General features: G+C 41.1%; 1 protein-coding gene across 1 annotated transcript in view; it reads left to right on the top strand.

The window, feature by feature from the left end:
- The window catches only part of riok1 (RIO kinase 1 (yeast)), a 44,949-nt gene that overhangs the window by 17,194 nt on the left and 7,232 nt on the right, over positions 1-20,523 (top strand). Inside the window, 7 exon segments of the mRNA XM_055634809.1 lie at positions 3,942-4,034; positions 5,321-5,433; positions 6,194-6,274; positions 7,850-7,936; positions 9,861-9,998; positions 11,915-12,018; positions 14,119-14,225. Of these exon segments, the coding sequence (XP_055490784.1) occupies positions 3,942-4,034; positions 5,321-5,433; positions 6,194-6,274; positions 7,850-7,936; positions 9,861-9,998; positions 11,915-12,018; positions 14,119-14,225 (723 nt within the window).

The following is a 20,523-nucleotide window of genomic DNA, read 5'->3' as shown; positions in this document are numbered from 1 at the left end:
CTGTTGAAAAAAGTATGTTAATTTTAAAGGACAAAGCAGCAAAATGAAGAAATCTTTTCTCAATGTGATCAACCAAATTCCATGTAGCCTGAATTTTGTTTTTTTACATTTTATAATTAGATTACTCTTTGTTTTGTAATAGATAAACCAAAGTATCGCTGAAGTAGACTACATATTCTTCTTGGTATATTTTAACTGTTATGACATGCAGTGCTGCAGGGACTTGCTTTGTAGTTTCTGAAACGCTTCATGATGGATGTAATGGATTATGTCTTTGGAGGCCTCCAACCCATAAATTATTCGGCCCTTTGAGCCAGCACCACTAAGCTTTGATAAGATCATGGCTGATCATCCAAAATCAGTACCCCATTCCTGCTTTCTCCCCATATCCCTTGACTCCGTTAGCCCGAAGAACTATAGTACATCTAACTCTCTCTTGAATACATCCAGTGAATTGGCCTCCACTGCCTTTTGTGACAGAGAATTCCATAGATTAACAACTCTCTGGGTGAAAAGGTTTTTCCTCATCTCTGTCCTCATCTTGCCCCTCTTTCTTAAACTGAGACCCCTGGTTCTGGACACCTCTCCCCCACCCCAACATCGCGAATATTTTACCTGCATCTAGTCTGTCTAATCCCTTAAGAATTGTATATGTTTCTAAATGACTTTTGAGCATTGGCACAGTTTCATTCTGCACTTTGCTTTTTGAATGAATTCTTTTCAGCTCCCAGACTTATCTCCATTGTATTTATATACTCTCCGCATAATACATATTGTAGAGAGAATATGGTTTGCAGAAATCAGTTAATAGTGGCAATCGATGAGGTAAAAATATTAATCAAGCTACATTTTATTTAAAATATCAAATGGAATAATGATCGCACCAATGCATTAATCTAATCTCTTCGGCAAAGATGCAAATTTATTTGTGAAGGGTATATGATTCAGTTGAAATTGTGATAATAAGGGCATTTCATTTTGCAATCAAGGCCTAGGTCTGCATATCACATTGCCCAAACATGCTGATCAATCTTTGATTAATCCAACCGCATTGAACGGTTGGAGCTGCGGTTGGATTCATACTGGAGCATCCACGATGCTGAGAAAGGTGTGAATAGCACTACAGTCAGTTGGCCACACCGTAGGTAAAAGTTAAGTGGACAGAAAGGGAACGGGTGGCCAGTAGCCAGCGTAGCAGTAGGCAGGTAGTGCAGGGGTCCACTGCAGTCATCTCCCTCCTAAACAGATATACCATTTTGGATACAGTTGGGGGAGATGGCTCATCGGGGGAAGGCAGCAGCAGCCAGGTTCATTGCACCGTGGGTGGCTCTGCGGCACAGGAGGGGAGGAAAAAGAGTGGAAGGGCTATAGTAATAGGGGATTCAATTGTAAAGGGAATAGATAGGCGTTTTTGCGGCCGCAAACGAGACTCCCTGTTGCAAGGGTCAGGGATGTCACTGAGCGGCTGCAAAACATTCTGGAGGGGGAGGGTGAACAGCCAGTTGTCGTGGTGCACATTCGCACCAATGATATAAGTAAAAAAAATGGGATGAGGTCCTACAAGGTGAATTTAGGGAACTAGGAGATAAAATTAAATGTAGGACCTCAAAGGTAATAATCTGGATTACTACCAGTGCCACGTGCTAGTCAGAGGAGGATATTGCAGATGAATACGTGGCTTGAAAAATGGTGCAAGGTGGAGGGATTCAAATTTTGAGGGCATTGGAACCAGTTCTGCGGGAGGTGGGACCAGTACAAACAGGACGGTCTGCACCTGGGCTTGAATGGAACCAATGTCCTTGGGGAAGTGCTTGCTCGTGCTGTTGGGGAGGATTTAAACTAATGTGGCAGGGGGGTGGGAGCATGAGCAGGAAGACAGAGGGGTGTAAAATGAGGGTAGAAGGAATAGGTACAAGTTGAAAAGTAAAAGTGGCAGGCAGACAAATCCAGGGCAAAAATCAAAAAGGGCCACTTTTCAACATAATTGTATAAGGGGTAAGAGTGTTGTAAAAACAAGCTTTGTGTCTCAATGCAAGGAGCATTCGTAATAAGGTGGATGAGTTGAATGTGCAGGTAGTTATTAATGAATATAATATAGTTGGGATCACGGAGACATGGCTCCAGGGTGACCAAGGCTGGGAGCTGAACATCCAGGGATATTCAATATTCAGGAGGAATAGAGAGAAAGGAAAAGGGGGTGGGGTAGCATTGCTGGTTAGAGAGGAGATTAATGCAATAGAAAGGAAGGACATTAGCTTGGACGATGTGGAATCGATATGGGTAGAGCTGCTAAACACTAAGGGGCAGAAAACAGTAGTGGGAGTTGTGTACAGGCCATCTAACAGTAGTACAGGTGCACAACCTTTTATCCGGTGTTCCGGAAACTGAAAAACTCCGAAAACCGGCCATTTTTTCCAGGATGTCGTCTGCACACCAAAGCTCGCGTTTGGCGCCAAACTTGACCCGTAACGACCCACGGTCAACCCAGGTCTGTACTACTGTAGCGGCTGCCTCCTCCCCGGAGACCGGGAGACGCTTAAACATCTGTAAATCATTGCTTAAATGTTAGTCAGTTAGTTTGGAGGGCTTTTATGTGAAGGGGGAGAGAAGGGGTAAACTTTAATTCTTAGTCCCCTACCTGGTGGGAGAGGCGGGGAGCGGTCAATGCCTTATCGGGTCGCCGTGCAGTAAGCTCCGCAGCGCTGTGGCCGGTGGGGCTGCGGGCGGCGCCGGTTGTAGCTCCGACCCCGGCAACTCTACCCCTGGCTGCGAGGCGCTCCAAATCCAGCGCGGCCCGCGGCCGGACGCCACAGCTCCGAGAATATTGGGAGTCGGCGGCGTCGCAGCGCTGGGACACCAGCGGGGAGCGGGCAATGCCTTACCGGGTCGCCGTGCGGCAAGCTCCGGAGCGCTGTGGCCGCCGACTCCCCAACGTTCGCGGAGCGTCGCTGGATTTGGAGCCGCGCAGCCAGGGGTAGGGTTGCCGGGGTCGGAGCTCCAACCGGCGCCGCCCGCGGCCGGACGGAGCCCCCAGCTCCGCGAGGTTGGGAGTCGCCGACCAGGTAGGGGACTAAGAATTAAAGTTTCCCCCTTCACCCCTACTACACCACATAAAACCCCTCCAAACTAACATTTATGCAATTGATTCTCCCGGTCTCCGGGGAGGAGGCAGCTGCTCCAGACTTTTCAAGCCGCCCGCGCTACCTACCTAATCTACGCTAAAAATCTTCCATTCGGAAATCCGAAAATGTCCGAAATCCGACAAGTGTCTTGTCCCAAGGCTTTCGGATAAAAGGTTGTGCACCTGTAGTGGAGTTGGGGATGGCATCAAACAGGAAATTAGAAATGCGTGCAACAAAGGTAAAACAGTTATAATGGGTGACTTCAATCTACATATAGATTGGGTGAATCAAATTGGCAGGGGTGCTGACAAAGAGGATTTCTTGGAATGTATGCGGGATAGTTTTCTGAACCAACATGTAGAGGAACCAACGAGAGAGCAGGCTATTCTAGACTGGGTATTGAGTAATGAGGAAGGGTTAGTTAGCAGGGTTAGGAAGGGAGTTAGATGTGGCTTTTGTGGCTAAAGGGATCAGGGGGTATGGAGAGAAGGCAGGTACAGGATACTGAGTTGGATGATCAGCCATGATCATATTGAATGGCAGTGCAGGCTCGAAGGGCTGAATGGGCTGCTCGTAGAAAATAGGTGCAGGGGGAGGCCATTCGGCCCTTCGAGCCAGCGCCACCATTCATTGTGATTATGGCTGATCGCTCCTGCAACTATTTTCTGTTTCTGTGTTTACAAGGTAGACAAAAATGTTGGGGAAGCTCAGCGGGTGAGGCAGCATCTATGGAGCAAAGGAATAGTTGACGTTTCTTCAGACTGATCACTTTACATATTGTTTTATGAAACTTGGTTTCACAGTCATGTCATTCTCTAGGTTTTGGATCCAAGAACTCGAATGATTCTGTTTAAAATGCTGAGCAGAGGAGTGATCTCTCAAATCCATGGATGTATCAGCACAGGCAAAGAGGTAATTTTCATTAAGGATGTTTTGATTCACTTCAAGATGATAAATGTGAATGAGATGAATTTAAGCACGACATGCTTGGTAGATGCCAGTAAACGGCGGTGATTTCAAAAGAATGTGACAATTGTTGGTACTGTCATCAGCTTTTTGATTTGTGTATTGTGATTGCTAAAAATCTTAAGTAAATTCTTGAAATGCTTAGCAAGACATTTGCAGAAAGAAGTGGTTAATGTTCAAACTTCATTTTTTAACCAAATGTACACTTCTTAAAATGTGGCAGGTTTAGACAGCTAAATAGATTATTTTTACAATTTGATTCCCTTACACAAGATAGCACATCATAATGCTCACAAAAGCTAACATGAGAAATACAAAAAGTAATCCTCCGTCAGTTTCGCCACCTCCAACGTGACCCCACCACTCGCCACATCTTCCCATCTCCCCCCATATCTGCCTTCCGCAAAGACCGCTCCCTCCATAACTCCCTTGTCAATTCTTCCCTTCCCTCTCGTACCACCCCCTCCCCGGGCACTTTCCCTTGCAGCCGCAAGAGGTGCAATACCTGTCCCTTTACCTCCCCCCTCGACTCCGTACAAGGACCCAAGCAATCGTTCCAGGTGCGACAGAGGTTTACCTGCATCTCTTCCAACCTCATCTATTGCGTCCGCTGCTCTAGATGTCAGCAGATCTATATCGGTGAGACCAAGCGGAGGTTGGGCGATCGTTTCGCCGAACACCTCCGCTCGGTCCGCAATAACCAAGCTGACCTCCCGGTGGCTCAGCACTTCAATTCCCCCTCCCACTCCGTCTCCGACCTCTCTGTCCTGGGTCTCCTCCATGGCCACAGCGAGCAGCACTGGAAATTGGAGGAATAGCACCCCATATTCCGTTTGGGGAGTCTGCATCCTGGGGGCATGAACATCGAATTCTCCCAATTTTGTTAGTCCTTGCTGTCTCCTCCCCTTCCTCGGTCCCCCTGCTGTCGCCTCCCATCCCCCCGCCTTCGGGCTCCTCCTCCTTTTTCCTTTCTTGTCCCCGCCCACCCCCGCCCCCGATCAGTCTGAAGAAGGGTTTCGGCCCGAAACGTTGCCTATTTCCTTCGCTCCATAGATGCTGCTGCACCCGCTGAGTTTCTCCAGCTTTTTTGTGTACCTATGAGAAATCATTATCCCTCTGCATGTATTTTTTTTTTAATCTGATTTTTTTAAATTACATTTAACTTATTTGTTTTTTGCATGATTGCTTCAAGCCTCCTTCATTGATCTAATTTTCACCCTTTTAACCCACAGGCAAATGTATATCATGCAACTGCAAACAGTGGAGAAAGCAGAGCTATAAAGATCTACAAAACGTCAATCCTAATATTTAAAGATCGTGATAAATATGTTAGTGGTGAATTCAGGTATGATTTATGAAATGTGCTTTATATTTTTTTTAATAATTCACCTGTTTTATATTAAATTTATAAGCAATATAAAGGATGCATTCTGTACCTCACTCATATTGATTTTTTCTTTTGTATATCTTGTTACTATTTAATCTTGTAGCCCCCCCCCCCCGCTCCCCCATAACTTGTATTTATCTATGTGTTTGACATGCATCCAAAGAATTCCTAAAATGAAGGAATCAACAGTCAAGAGTTTTATTGTCATATGTCCCAGATAGGACAATCAACGATCATTGCACAACTTCGTATGGACTGTGAATTAAGACAGCGGATATGCATAAAGTAATGGAAATTATCTGTGAAATCATATTTGGGAAACATTGCAGATAATCATTACATTTTTCAATAATGTTTGTGGATTGGCATTAATGTGGTAATTGTCATGTGATCGAGGCAAATATCCTCTCACTGCCAGGATAACTTAAATGTCATCCAATAATCTGAAGCATTTCTTGAAGCTACTTACAATAACCTGTATATGAAAAACATATTCAGTATTCAAGGTACTGATATTACAGATATGTAATGTTTATTTCCTTTGATTCTGTAATAATGCTATTAAATACTCGTTTTCATGATGTAGCAACTACAACAGACTTGTTATTTAAAGAAAAATGTTAAAGGGCATTAAGTAGTATAGAATATAAATATATGTGCATTTAAAGTTGTACTTTATAAACCAAGCACATTTGACAGGAGCAAATCTATTTTTTAGATTTCGCCATGGCTACTGCAAAGGAAATCCAAGAAAAATGGTGAGGACCTGGGCAGAAAAGGAAATGAGGAATTTGATCAGGTACTGAAAACAATAATTTGTTGAAGCTGGAGGCAGTCTTGCTATATTTATATACTGTCTCAATTGTAGATGCATAGTTTGTAACTATCTGTAATTAATGGCAACTTTGGAAATGTTCTACACCATTAATTTTGTTTCCTCTGAACATTAGGCAGCTCACTATTGACATCTCCCATACCAGGTCACTATTGTGTAAGGAAAGTAATACAATGCACACAACTTTTTTTCACTTCACTCTTCATGTTGCACAATGCATTTCTTGTTTTTGCATTTTTAAATCCACATCAAGACATTTACAATTGTAGTCAACATATTTCCATGGGTTGCATAGGATAAATCTGATTGGGTGGTAAACATCTATAGGATCCCTAGTTTTCTAAATGGTATACAGAAATCTCAATGATAAACAGAAAATTGTCCCGACTTGTTATTCCTGCTGATAGTTTATTCCCATTGTTTTTCTTTCTTGATATGAGATTTAATCTTCATGAATCATTTATCCTCCTGAAATAGTTTAAAGCGGACATGCTTGCAACCATTATTTGAATTTGATCCTTTAATTTATTTTAAATCATGTTTATTTTTTAAGTTTTAATGTCTCATTTCATACGTTCCAGATGTAGAGGTGAACGTTTGGCGATGAATAAAACTGAATATATGAATATATATTTTGCCCATTAGTTTTTTCATATCCCCCTTTGTGATCTTCTGTGACATCAGAAAGCAAAATTGTAATCCAAGTACTTACTTAAAAGTACTTTTACTATAACCTAAATTATAGAAATTTAGCGGCTTGATTAACACCTCAGATACAAAGTTCTTGATATTGGAAAGAATCTGATAAACATCTTAAAATAGCTGTAATCAACCATAAATCTTCAAAAACTTCAAGAAAGTGTCATAGTGTCAGAGAGGGCAGAAACACCCTTCTGCCCAACTCGTCAATGCCAACCAAGATGCCCATCTAAACTAAAAGGTGTCTGAATTTCCTGATTTGACTTCTTTGGATACTGCGTTCAATTAGACCAACTAATTGTTTCAATTGCAAATCAAAAGAAAAATCTGCAGATGTTGGACATCTGAAATATAAACAGAAAATAGTGGAAATATTCAGAGGTTCAGCCCACATTTGTGGGGAGAGAAACAGATAAAGATTCGAGTTGAATAATTGTTTTGGATCTCATCATGTGTTTTTGGTTGTTTCATTTGGACGTAGTCAATAATTTTCTGTTATTTGCTCTAAAAAAATTAATGCATCTCTTAATGCCTCATAAAAACTAATTATTTGAGGCATAAATATTCTGTTGGGCATCAATAAAATTGATGGTAAATCTGTATGATTATGCACATTATTGGCACAATAAATATTCTATTGGCCATGTAATTAAATAATGATAACACCTGGACATGAACATACAAGATATCCATTTTATTAATGAACTCTTTGAAACAGCAACATTTAATGGCTGTTAATTAAGCAGCAGAGAGTATTCCATGTAACTTACTGAATGTTTGTATTCAGCGCATTACTGTGTATTTAACTGTATAAATTAATGCTGTTCATTTCTAACCTAGGTTGCAGACAGCAAAAATACCTTGCCCAGAGCCAATTATGCTCAGGAGTCATGTGCTTGTTATGGGTTTTATTGGTAAAGATGACATGTGAGTCTTGTAGAATTCAAACTCTTATTTTATTGTAAAAAGATCAGATATTTAAGAGCCTCATTGCAGCATTCATCAGACAACCTGTCATTGTGATTTTTTTTTTGTATGTCAGGAATACTAAGGATAAAGCATAAGTATTACTGGATAAAGCATAAATGATACAGGTCAAGCAAAATCCCAACCGGAACACTAAAGATTTATGCTCAAGAACTAGCTGTGCCTCTGACCAAGCTGTTTCAGTGCAATTATACACCGGCATCTACCTGACAATGTGGAAAATTCTTCATTTCTTATGGGCCTGTTGCTTTTGTCCTTTGTGTGAGAGGTAGACTGCATTCATCAGACATGCAGTGTACTTCATCGCGCTCCAGGTTTGTGCTTGGTAGAAAGGCATCCGGTCTACCATTGTAGTAATGGTGCTTGTGGCTTGGCCATTTGAGTTTCCGATTGCTGGCGACCCTCAATGTGTTGATGATAGATTTGTCATCGGTAGTGCCATTGAATATCAGAGGCAGGTATTTCTCGCTTTGAATATTGTCACCTGGCACATTTATGACGTGAATTTTGTGTGCTCCTTGTCAGCCATTGCCTGAATTTTGTCACAGTTTTGCTGCATGCAAACGAGAGATTGCTTCAATTGCTGAGGAATTGCCAATAAAATCGAACATTGTGCAACCATCACTAACTATCCTGAGGAACCTCTTGAGATATGTCTAGGCTGAGATTACTGTATGCCAATAAGCACAACAGTCCTCCTTTGTTTGAGGTATCACTCCACTCACTTGAATGTTTGGGAATTATTAGCTTTACGTTTGCTAAGGCATCTTGATGGTACACTTAGTCAAATATTACCTTGTTGTCATTGTCAAGGACAGACAATCTGGCCTGCTTCTGGAAGACACCTAGCTTCTAGAATTCAGCTATTTTGTCCATGTTGGATCAAGGCTGTGGTGAGGTCTGGAGCTGAATGGTCAAGGCAAAACCCAAACCAGGCATCAGTGAATAGAGTATTGGTAAATAAGTGCCACTGGATAGCACCGTTGATGACAATCTCCCATTAGGACATCGGTGACGAGGGGAAAATGATTGGGTAGTAATTAGCCAGAATAAATTGTCCTATACTTTGTAAAGGCAATGTTCATGTGCACTTCTCCACAATAATAATGCAATAGTTTGTCATGAGGCACACCTAGTTATGGTGTGCACATCTTCAATACTAATATTGGGATGTTGTCTGGTCACATTGCTTTTGCTGTATCCAATGATCTCACCTATTATTTGATAATTAATTTATTACTTTTACTGCATATGAGGAAAATTATTAGGTGTAGGAAGGAACTGCAGATGCTGGTTTAAATCGAAGATAGACACAAAATGCTGGAGTAGCTCAGCGTGTCAGGCAACCTCTCTGGAGAGAAGGAATGGGTGACGTTTTGGGTTGAGACTTCAGTCTGAAGAAGGGTCTCAACCCGAAATGTCACCCATTCCTTCTCTCCAGAGATGCTGCCGGTCCCGCTGAGTTACTCAAACATTTTGTGTCTATCTTTGAGGTAAATTATTGCTTAATTATTTCATTAAAAAATGTTAGAAACTGTGATATTTTGGAAAATGCTGGTCTAGATGAGTACTTTTATTTAGTTAAATCAGGGTCACAAGGCTGCCAATGTTCAAGTGGGTTCATTGGAATCAACCTTGTTTTAAAACTTTAAAATTCCTGTATCTTAAAAATAAATTGCTGAAGCTCTGTATTTTCACAGCTCTATTTCTGTTATAAGCTTCTGTTATATCTGTTTCAATATAAAGGAATTAACAAACTACTAATTTATCGTAGAAACAAGAAACTGCAGATGCTGATTTACAAAATACTTGTAATTTATCTTTATCAAAAAGTCGTACTTATTTATCATCTTTTATTCTCTAGGCCAGCACCCCTGTTGAAGAATGCTCATTTGTCTGAATCCAAGGCCAGGGAGCTTTATTTTATTATCATTCAATATATGCGAAGAATGTACAAGGACGCCAGGCTGGTTCATGCTGACCTCAGTGAATTTAATCTGTTGTGAGTTATTTTTCTAATATTTTCTGTCTGACTTATCTGTATTTAGGGTTTACAATGAATCTATTCATCATACCTTTTGTTGTTCGTATGAAGTTTTGAAGTTGTATGGTATGATGGCCATTGGTCAGATCATTGATGATGCAGCTCCATAAGAGTTTGATGAGGCTGTATTTGGAATACTGTGTGCAGTTGCTGGTGGCTCATTACAAGAAGGCTTTGAAAGAGGATGCAGAAGAGGTTTATCAGAATGCTAGGTAGACACAAAATGCTGGAGTAACTCAGCGGGACAGGCAGCATCTCTATAGAGAAGGAATTGGTGATCTTTCGGTTCGAGACCCTTTTTCAGACTGATCAGATTTATCAGAATGCTGCCTGGATTAGGTGGTATTAGCCACAAGGAGAGGTTGGGCAAACTTGGATTGTTTTCTCTAGAACACTGGCAGATGAGGTGAAATCAATGAATTCATTCTCCTAAACTTGAGCCTGACTAAACCTGTCATCATATGACAAACCGATCATCCCTGGAACCAATCTCGTAAACCCAATCTCGTATGTTTTTCCTTGGGAGAGAGAGATCAAACCTGAACTGCACCCCAGGTGTGGTGACCAGGATTTGTGCAATTGGAATCACTTGTCTCTACTTTTCTATTCAAATCCTCTTGCAATAAATCCAACAAACCCTTTGAACTCAGCAAAAAAAAGCCATTTGTTCTATTTTCTGCCAATTCAGTTAATATCTAGACTGGTATCTTCCTAAAAACTCTTTTGAAAGGTCAAATTCACATCGACTGGTTCGTGTTTATCTATTCTACTAAGTACATTCAAAACTTTACAAAAGGTTTGTCAAATATGCTCTTTCATAAACCATGTTGACTCTGGCCAATTCTGTTATTTTCTTATTGCCCCTTTACCAGTTCCTTAATAATAGATTGTAATACTTTCATTAGTTGCATCCATCTTTATCTATTTTTTTACCGCATACCCTTTTCTTTTTTCAACCTGGCTTTCCTTTTCCTGTGTCATTGCTGTTTGCCTTGCATACTGTATCCAACAAAGTTCGAACCATTATCTGGATGAGAACATTTTTGCAGAAAAGAGAGTTTGTTTGTTACTATCTTAATTATGGCTCCTGGTTTTTGAGTTTAACCCACTCAGCTATTTAAGAAAAACATCTATCCTGGGTTATTTCTCATATTCCTTAAAGACCTCCATCAGACCATTCCTCAACCTTTATCTTTACTGAAATGATTCGGCCTCTTCTGTTTTCCCTGAAATTACTGTTAAATCTTTTGGTTACTTTCATCAGAACCTCTATAGCTATTTACAATAAGGAAACTGAATCTGTACACAATTCTTAAAAGCTGGTAGGCCATGGATTTCACATTATCAAGCAATTATTAAGTATAATTATTTCTATATTTTGTTATTTGTACCAAATGATTATATTAAAGCGCACATTTGCCTAATTTTGCTGAAAATGGGAAATTCATTTTTGAATTGTGTTTGTCCTTTGACTTTCATTTGAAAATATGTTTTTAAAATTTAATTGTAGGTAATGCTCAGGCTTTTTTAATTAATGGAATTCATAGTCATTAAGCGATTCAGCGTGTAAACGAGCCCTTAGGCCCAATTCGTCTATGCCAACCAAGTTGCTCAACCTTGTGTTAAAGAGGGAACTGCAGATGCTGGAGAATCGAAGGTTACACAGAAAAGCTGGAGAAACTCAGCGGGTGCAGCAGCATCTATGGAGCGAAGGAAATAGGCAACGTTTCGGGCCGAAACCCTTCTTCAGACCTAGCTCAACCTAGCTAGTTCTACCTGACTGCATCTGGCCCATATCCCTACAAACCTTTCCTATCTATTCACGAATGAGCAACGAGGTAATTTATGTATATATTGTTTTTGTCATTACGTAGGTACCACGATGGGGGAATTTATATCATTGATGTATCCCAGTCAGTGGAACACGATCATCCATGTGCTTTGGAGTTTCTCCGAAAAGACTGTCTCAATATTAATGGTGGGTCAAAACCACAAATATTTTTGTTCCTGTTCAGATTTTTCCTTTTGATTTGTTGGAGACTATGATTAATTGTTATATAATAACTCTGTTAAATTTAATCTTAAGTATTGAATATGCAGAAAGATGCTACGTTAATCTCCTCGAGTCTTCATTGAATGGACAGGTCGCCTCCATTAATAGAATCATAGAGTGATACTGTGGAAACAGGCCCTTTGGCCCAACTTGCCCGCACTAGCCAACATGTCCCAGCTACACTAGCCCCACCTGCCTGCACTTGGTCCATATCCCACAAAATCTGTCCTATCCATGTACCTGTCTAACTGTTTCTTAAACGTTGGGATTATCCCAGCCTCAACTACACCCTCTGGCAGCTTGTTCCATACACCCACCCAACCCTTTGTGTGAAAATGTTACCCCTCAGATTCCTATTAAATATTTTCCCCTTCACCTTTAACTTATTTCCTCTGGTCCTCAATTCCCCTACTCTGGGCAAGAGACTGTGCATCTACCCTATCTATTCATCTCATGATTTTGTACTCCTCTATAAGATCATCCCTCATCCTCCTGCACTCCAAGGGATAGAGACCCAGTTAACTCAACCTCCCTATAGCTCACACCCTCTAGTCCTGGCAACTTCTTGTAAATCTTCACTGAACCCTTTCAAGCTTGACAATATCTTTCCTATAACATGGTGCCCAGAGCTGAACACAATATTCTAAATGCGGTCTCACCAACGTCTTATACAACTGCAACATGACCTCCCAACTTCTATACTTAATACTATGACATGAAGGGCAATGTGCCAAAAGCCTTTTTGACCACCTTATCTTCCTGCGACTCGACCTTCAAGGAACGGTGCACTTGCACTCCGAGATCCCACTGCTCTACAACATTCCCCAGAGGCCTAAGATTCATTGTGTAGGTCATGCCCTTGTTAGACGTCCCACAATGCAATACCTCACACTTCTCTGTATTAAATTCCATCGACCATTCCTCAGCCCATCTGGCCAATCCATCCAGATCCTGCTGCAATCTTTCACAACTATCTGCACTATCTGCAAAACCACCCACTTTTGTATCATCAGCAAACTTGCTAATCTTGTCCTGTATGTTCTCATCCAAATCATTGATGTCGATGACAAACAGTAACGGGCTCAGCACCGAACCTTGAGGCACACCACTAATCAAAGGCCTCCAGTCTGAGAAGCAACCTTCCACCATCACCCTCTGCTTCCTTCCATGAAGCCAATTTGCTATCCATTCAGCTATCCATGGATCCCAATTTTGTTAGTCCTTGCTGTCTCCTCCCCTTCCTCAGCCCTCCTGCCGTCTCCTCCCATCTCCCAGCCTTCGAGCTCCTCCTCCTTTTTCCTTTCTTCTCCCCATCCCCCCACCCCCGATCAGTCTGAAGAAGGATTTTGGCCCAAAACTTTGCCTTTTTCCTTCGTTCCATAGATGCTGCTGCACCCGCTGAGTTTCTCCAGCTTTTTTATGTACCTGCTAAATTATTAATCTTGTTTATAACAGTATCTATAAAATTAAACATATTGTCTCTGGTACATTCTTAATCTCATATTCGGTGGTTTAATGTAGAAAGTTACGTTTTCCGAGGATTATTTATGGAATGGGATTCTTTCAAAATAATCAATTTAAGCAGACTATTTAATGAATTTGTGTTTTTATTTGTTCATAACCAGGATAGTCTCTTATTATGCACGGCTGCTCATTATTGTTAAATTATTGGTATTTTTACTTGTTCTTCTAGGCTATAATTAGGCATATTCTTTAATTCATTTCAGTTTTACTTTTGCTATTTATATATTTCATACGTATTCAATGAACACTTATCTTCAAATTTTTACTGCTTGGTAATTTCTTATATAATTGTTTTTAATATATTATTACTGTTATGGATGAGTTTCCAACTTATTGCCAGAGCGGCACAGAATGAATACATGATATTTCATATGCATCTATGTTTGTACATTTTTGAAAATTATATGCTTGACTTTCAAATTGCATAAGGTTTAGAGAATGTTTGCATTATTTCCATTATTTTGATTTAAATCACAAACTGATGCTATATTTTTGTGGTAGAATTTTTCCGTAAACACGACGTTGCTGTGATGACTGTTCGAGAGCTCTTTGAATTTGTCACAGATCCTTCAATTGCAGAAGATAACCTTGATGCTTACCTAGAAAAGGTAAGACTTTACAGTACATTCCTGAAATAAAATTCTAGTTTTCTTAAAGCAGCAAGATGCAGAAAGATATATTGAATTTTAATTATGTTATATTTAGGTTTAATCAGTGGTGGCCTTGCAATAAAATAGTGTACATGTCCTCCCCTGCATATGAACAGTTGACTTATGGACACCCCAAATATATGAGTGTTTGGAAGACTGGTGGAATTGATTTGCTGGCTCCTGCAAGGCTGCAGGCAGGCATCGTCTGCCAGTGGGAGTGGGGCTTTTTTGCATGCCTTTTCTTTATCCACCTGAGCTACCATAATTGGGAGCTGGGTTGTGTCAAGCAGAGCTGGGAGCTCTGAGCAGACTCGCCGTGTCAGTGAGGCTGGCTGATGGCTGCTCTTCCCCATACCTGCTCACTCTCCCATCATGGCTGTTTCTGTGAGCTTCTACCTCGCAATATTTTTGTTCATTTCTGACATGGACAATTCTCATCTAATCCTATCATATCTGGGGACTTCATATATATCCCACCTCTCTGATATTGTACCGTTAATTTGTATAGTAGCTTCAATCAGCAAGTAGTAATTTGATGTGATTTTTCATTCACTGCTTGGAATTAATTATTACATTACCTGACCAAGATGACTTCTTCATATGCTACAAAAATACTGCACATTTTGATTTTTTTCTCATATAGATACTGAGATATAGATTCCTATAGATACTGAGAATACAAATTGCAAGCATAAGTTTGTCGTATTGTAATTATGCATGCACACATCTGTTGGAGCTGTAGTATCCACCTTCAGTATTAGCCCATACAAAATTATTGTGTTCTTAGCAACGCAATTTTCTGAATCTCTGCATTTTACTGTTTGATTATAACATTATAAAAACGTGTGATAAATATAAAACAATCTTTGTCTCTTAGAATTGTGGCTTAATTTATGTCTATTCTGTTCCAATAATCCCCAGTACACTACACCTGAAGGCTACAATAGACCATGAGTCCTCATAATACATTTATTTATCCATTAATGTTTTGTCTTTTTATAGTTTAACTTAAATTTCAACCTTAATTTTCAAACAAGCTTGCAATTGGATGTTTTTAACTGAACAACGCAGATGAAGGCGCATCTCTATTTTAAATAAAGTGCAAGCATTTTTCTATGTGGTCTGATAATGGATATTTTCACCTTTTCCATTGTCATGTATGTAAGAGAAAGAGATTAAATCCAGTCTTTTCTTGCATTGATGGCCAAAATACCCCACTATATCATAAAGAATTTAAGATTTTTTTAAATGGAATTTGGTATGAAAGGAATGAGAATGGTTGTGGAACTATATCCAGAATTATATTTTTTAAATTGGCTTAAAAACCATAGTTCCGATTGTAGCAAAAGAGATTCTATAAATGCAGATTAGCTGACTGCTGATCAGAGCACCTGCATTCAGCCTGCAAGGACAACCAGTTATCTCTCTCTAATTACCGCATCACGCTCATCTATATTACTAAATCTCTGATCTTGACCGCTTTTGGCCCAGTGTGCTGCGATTTCCGACAGAACGCCGCCACCTATGGCCGTCATTTTTGGCCACCTCGCTCAGAGTCCCCCTCCGCCTTACGGGTACGGAGGGTTTTTCCCATCTATGACAAATCGGAGAGATATTAATGTTTTTTTAAAAATCACCATTCTCTCAGCTGCCCCTGCTGGAGGGAGGGGCAGGGACTATAAAGCCAGGAAGTGGTGTGCCTCACTCAGTCTCTGCAAGATGGATGAAGCCACAGGTCATGCACCTCTGAGCTCTGAATAACACTGAACAAATGTCTACACAACTGTGAGTACCCTTAATGTGGTTTGGAAATGAAAATATGGTTTGTTTGATGTAAAAAGGCACTGCCTGCAAATGGTTGTTTGGGTGCTTTGGCTTGGTTGAAAGGCACTACATAATGCAAATGGTGGCTTGGTTGAAAGGCACTACATAATGCAAATGGTGGCTTGGGTGCTTTGGCTTCAAGTTGAAAGGCACTACTTACTGCAAATGGTGGCTTGGGTGCTTTGGCTTGAGGTTGAAAGGCACTACTTACTGCTAATGGTGGCTTGGGTGCTTTGGCTTGAAGTTGAAAGGCACTACTTACTGCAAATGGTGGCTTGAAGTTGAATGGCACTACTTACTGCAAATGGTGGCTTGGGTTCTTTGGCTTGAAGTTGAAAGGCACTACTTACTGCAAATGGTGGCTTCTTTGGCTTGAAGTTGAAAGCCACTACTTACTGCAAATGGTGGCTTGGGTGCTTTGGCTTGAGGTTGAAAGGCACTGCTTACTGCAAATGGTGGCGGGTGCTTAGTCTTGAAGTTGAAAGGCACTACTTACTGCAAATGATGGCTTGGGTGATTTGGCTTGGTTGAAAGGCACTATTTACTGCAAATGGTGGCGGGTGATTTGGCCTGAAGTTGAAAGGCACTTCTTACTGCAAATGGTGGCTTGGGTGTTTTGCTTGAAGTTGAAAGGCACTACTTACTGCACATGGTGGCTTGGGTGCTTTGGCTTGAAGTTGAAAGGCACTACTTACTGCACATGGTGGCTTGGGTGCTTTGGCTTGAAGTTGAAAGGCACTACTTACTGCAAATGGTGGCATGAAGTTGAAAGGCACTACTTACTGCAAATGGTGGCTTGGGTGTTTTGCTTGGTTGAAAGGCACTACTTACTGCACATGGCTTCGGTGCTTTGGCTTGAAGTTGAAAGGCACTACTTACTGCAAATGGTGGCTTGGGTGCTTTGGCTTGAAGTTAAAAGGCACTACTGCAAATGCATTTACTTCCTATTTGCACCGTTTATTGATTTTAGATAAAACGCTACCACTTACGGCTGTGATTTTTGGCCATCTTACTCAGTTCCCCCCCCCCTCCGCTGAGCAGGTGCTGAGAATTCTTCCCATTAATGAAAAATAAAAGTGTTATTAATGTTTAAAAAATGTTGAGAATCTCTGTCCTGTCAATCACGCCATGAAAGCCACACCTTTTCCAGTGGGAGGGGGAGGGGTTTATAAAACCCTGAAGTGTGGGTGTGGCTCAGTCTCTGCATGATGGGGGAGGGAGAGGTCATGACTCTGCCTGAGCTGTGAATCAACTGAACACACTGAATGTCTACTGAACTGTGGGTTTTGTGTTTTGTGTGGTTTTATGGTGGTTTCACCCTGCATGAAATGGTATGAAGCTGCATTTGAATTTTTGAATTTGGTGGCCCTTGCACCCTGCTGAAAGTGGTATGAAACTGCACTTGAATTTGGTGGCCTTGGATCCAGCTTGAAGTGGTATGAAACTGCACTTGAATTCGGTGGCCTTGCACCCTGCTTGAAATGGTAGGAACATGGAATTGAATTTGGTGGCCTTGCACCCTGCTTGAAATGGAATTTCAAGGAATAGTCATGAGTCAACTGCCAGCCCACCAGCCGTGAGTGAGCTGCCAGCAGATCGGGCTTGAGGGACTGAGCTGCCACCCCAAGAACCCATACCAGCATTCCAGAAAGCCCCCTCCACTGGCCACCAATATTGGAATTGGTGGAGAGGTGGAATATTGAGTCGGGGGACCAGCCCTCCCATGTGAACATGGGACCCAACGGGTCCCTCTTAGTCTAGTTTTGACCTATATGTCAGTGGCCTTCTGTGCTATTTGAATGAAATGCAATGTAAACTTAAGGAACAGAACATCATCTTCCATCCAGGTGTTGTGGTCTCTGAATTCAACAACTTCAGATACATAGAAAACAGGTGCAGGAGTAGGCCATTCGGCCCTTCGAGCCTGCACCGCCATTCAATATGATCATGGCTGATCATCCAACTCAGTATCCTGTACCTGCCTTCTCTCTATACCCCCTGATCCTTTTTGCCACAAGAGTCACATCTAACTCCCTCTTAAATATAGCCAATGAACTGGCCTCAACTACCTTCTGTGGCAGAGAATTCCACAGATTCACCACTCTCTGTGTGAAATATGTTTTGTTCATCTCGGTCCTAAAAGACTTCCACCTTATCTTTAAACTGTGACCCCTTGTTCTGGACTTCCCCAACTTCGGGAACAATCTTCCTGCATCTCGCCTGTCCAACCCCTTAAGAAATTTGTATGTTTCTATACGATTCCCCCTCAATCTTCTAAATTCTAGCGAGTAGCCCCTCCAGAAGATATTACAGCAGTGCTTTGGCGGGATAGATTGGAGGGCTCGTCTAGGGAGGCTATTTGGGTGGAACTGAAAAGTGGGAAAGGTGTAGCAACACTTATAGGGGTGTATTATGGACCGCCAAATGGGGAACGAGAATTGGATGAGCAAATATGTAAGGAGATAGCAGATATTAGTAGTAAGCACAAGATAGTGATTGTGGGAGATTTCAACTTTCCACACATGACTGGGAAACACATTCTGTAAATGGGCTGGATGGTTTGGAGTTTGTAAAATGTGTGCAGGATAGTTTTTTGCAGCTATACATAGAGGTACCTACTAGAGATGGGGCAGTGCTGGACCTCCTGTTAGGAAATGAGACGGGACAGGTGGCGGAGGTATGCGTTGGGGAGCACTTCGGGTCCAGTGATCACAATACCATTAGTTTCAATATAATTATGGAGAAGGTCAGAACTGGACCTAGGGTTGAGATTTTTGATTGGAGAAAGGCTAACTTTGATGAGATGCAAGATGATTTAAAAGGAGTGAACTGGGACATTTTGTTTTATGGGAAAGATGTAGAAGAGAAATGGAGGACATTTAAAGGGGAAATTTTAAGAGTACAAAATCTTTATGTTCCTGTTCGGTTGAAAGGAAACAGTAAAAATTGGAAAGAGCCCTGGTTTTTCAAGGGAAATTGGACATCTTGTTCGGATAAAGAGGGAGATCTACAATAATTATAGGCAGCATGAAGTAAATGAGGTGCTTGAGGAGTATAAGGAATGTAAAAAGAATCTTAAGAAAGAAATTAGAAAAGCTAAAAGAAGATATGAGGTTGCTTTGGCAAGTAAGATGAAAGTAAATCCAAAGGGTTTCTACAGCTATATTAATAGCAAAAGGATAACAAGGGATAAAATTGGTCCATTGGAGAGACAGAGTGGGCAGCTATCTGCAGAGCCAAAAGAAATGGGGGAGATATCGAACAATTTATTTTCTTCGGTATTCACCAAGGAGAAGGATATTGAATTATGTGAGGTAAGGGAAACAAGTAGAGTAGCTATGAATACTATGAGTTTCAAAGTAAAAGAAGTACTGACACTTTTGAAAAATATAAAAGTGGATAAGTCTCCAGGTCCTGACAGGATATTCCCTAGGACATTGAGGGACGTTAGTGTAGAAATAGCCGGGGCTATGACAGAAATATATCAAATGTTATTAGAAACGGGAATAGTCCCCGAGGATTGGCGTACTGAGATTGGCGCATGTTGTTCCATGGTTTAAAAAGGGTTCTAAGAATAAATCTAGCAATTATAGACCTGTTAGTTTGACTTCAGTGGTGGGCAAATTAATGGAAAAGATACTTAGAGATAATATATATAAGCATCTAGATAAACAGGGTCTGATTAGAAACAGTCAACATGGATTTGTGCCTGGAACGTCATGTTTGAGTAATCTTCTTGAATTTTTTGAAGAGGTTACTAGGGAAATTGACGAGGGTAAAGCAGTGGATGTTGTCTTTATGGACTTTAGTAAGGCCTTTGACAAGGTTCCTCATGGAAGGTTGGTTAAGAAGGTTAAACTGTTGGGTATAAATGCCGGAATAGCAAGATGGATTCAACAGTGGCTGAATGGGAGAAGCCAGAGGGTAATGGTGGATGGCTGTTTGTCGGGTTGGAGGCAGGTGACTAGTGGGGTGCCTCAGGGATCTGTGTTGGGTCCTTTGATGTTTGTCATGTACATCAATGATCTGGATGAAGGGGTGGTAAATTGGATTAGTAAGTATGCAGATGATACCAAGATAGGGGGTGTTGTGGGTAATGAAGAGGATTTCCAAAGTCTACAGAGTGATTTAGGCCATTTGGAAAAATGGGCTGAAAGATGGCAGATGGAGTTTAATGCTGATAAATGTGAGGTGCTACACCTTGGCAGGACAAATCAAAATAGGACGTACATGGTAAATGGTAGGGAATTGAAGAATACAGTTGAACAGAGGGATCTGGGAATAACCGTGCATAGTTCCTTGAAGGTGGAATCTCATATAGATAGGGTGGTAAAGAAAGCTTTTGGTATGCTAGCCTTTATAAATCAGAGCATTGAGTATAGAAGCTGGGATGTAATGTTAAAATTGTACAAGGCATTGGTGAGACCAAATC

Source organism: Leucoraja erinacea, chromosome 4, assembly GCF_028641065.1.
Source record: "Leucoraja erinacea ecotype New England chromosome 4, Leri_hhj_1, whole genome shotgun sequence".
NCBI lineage: Eukaryota > Metazoa > Chordata > Chondrichthyes > Rajiformes > Rajidae > Leucoraja > Leucoraja erinaceus.
Note: the sequence above shows the minus strand (reverse complement) of the source record. Positions and strands in the feature narration are given on the sequence as shown.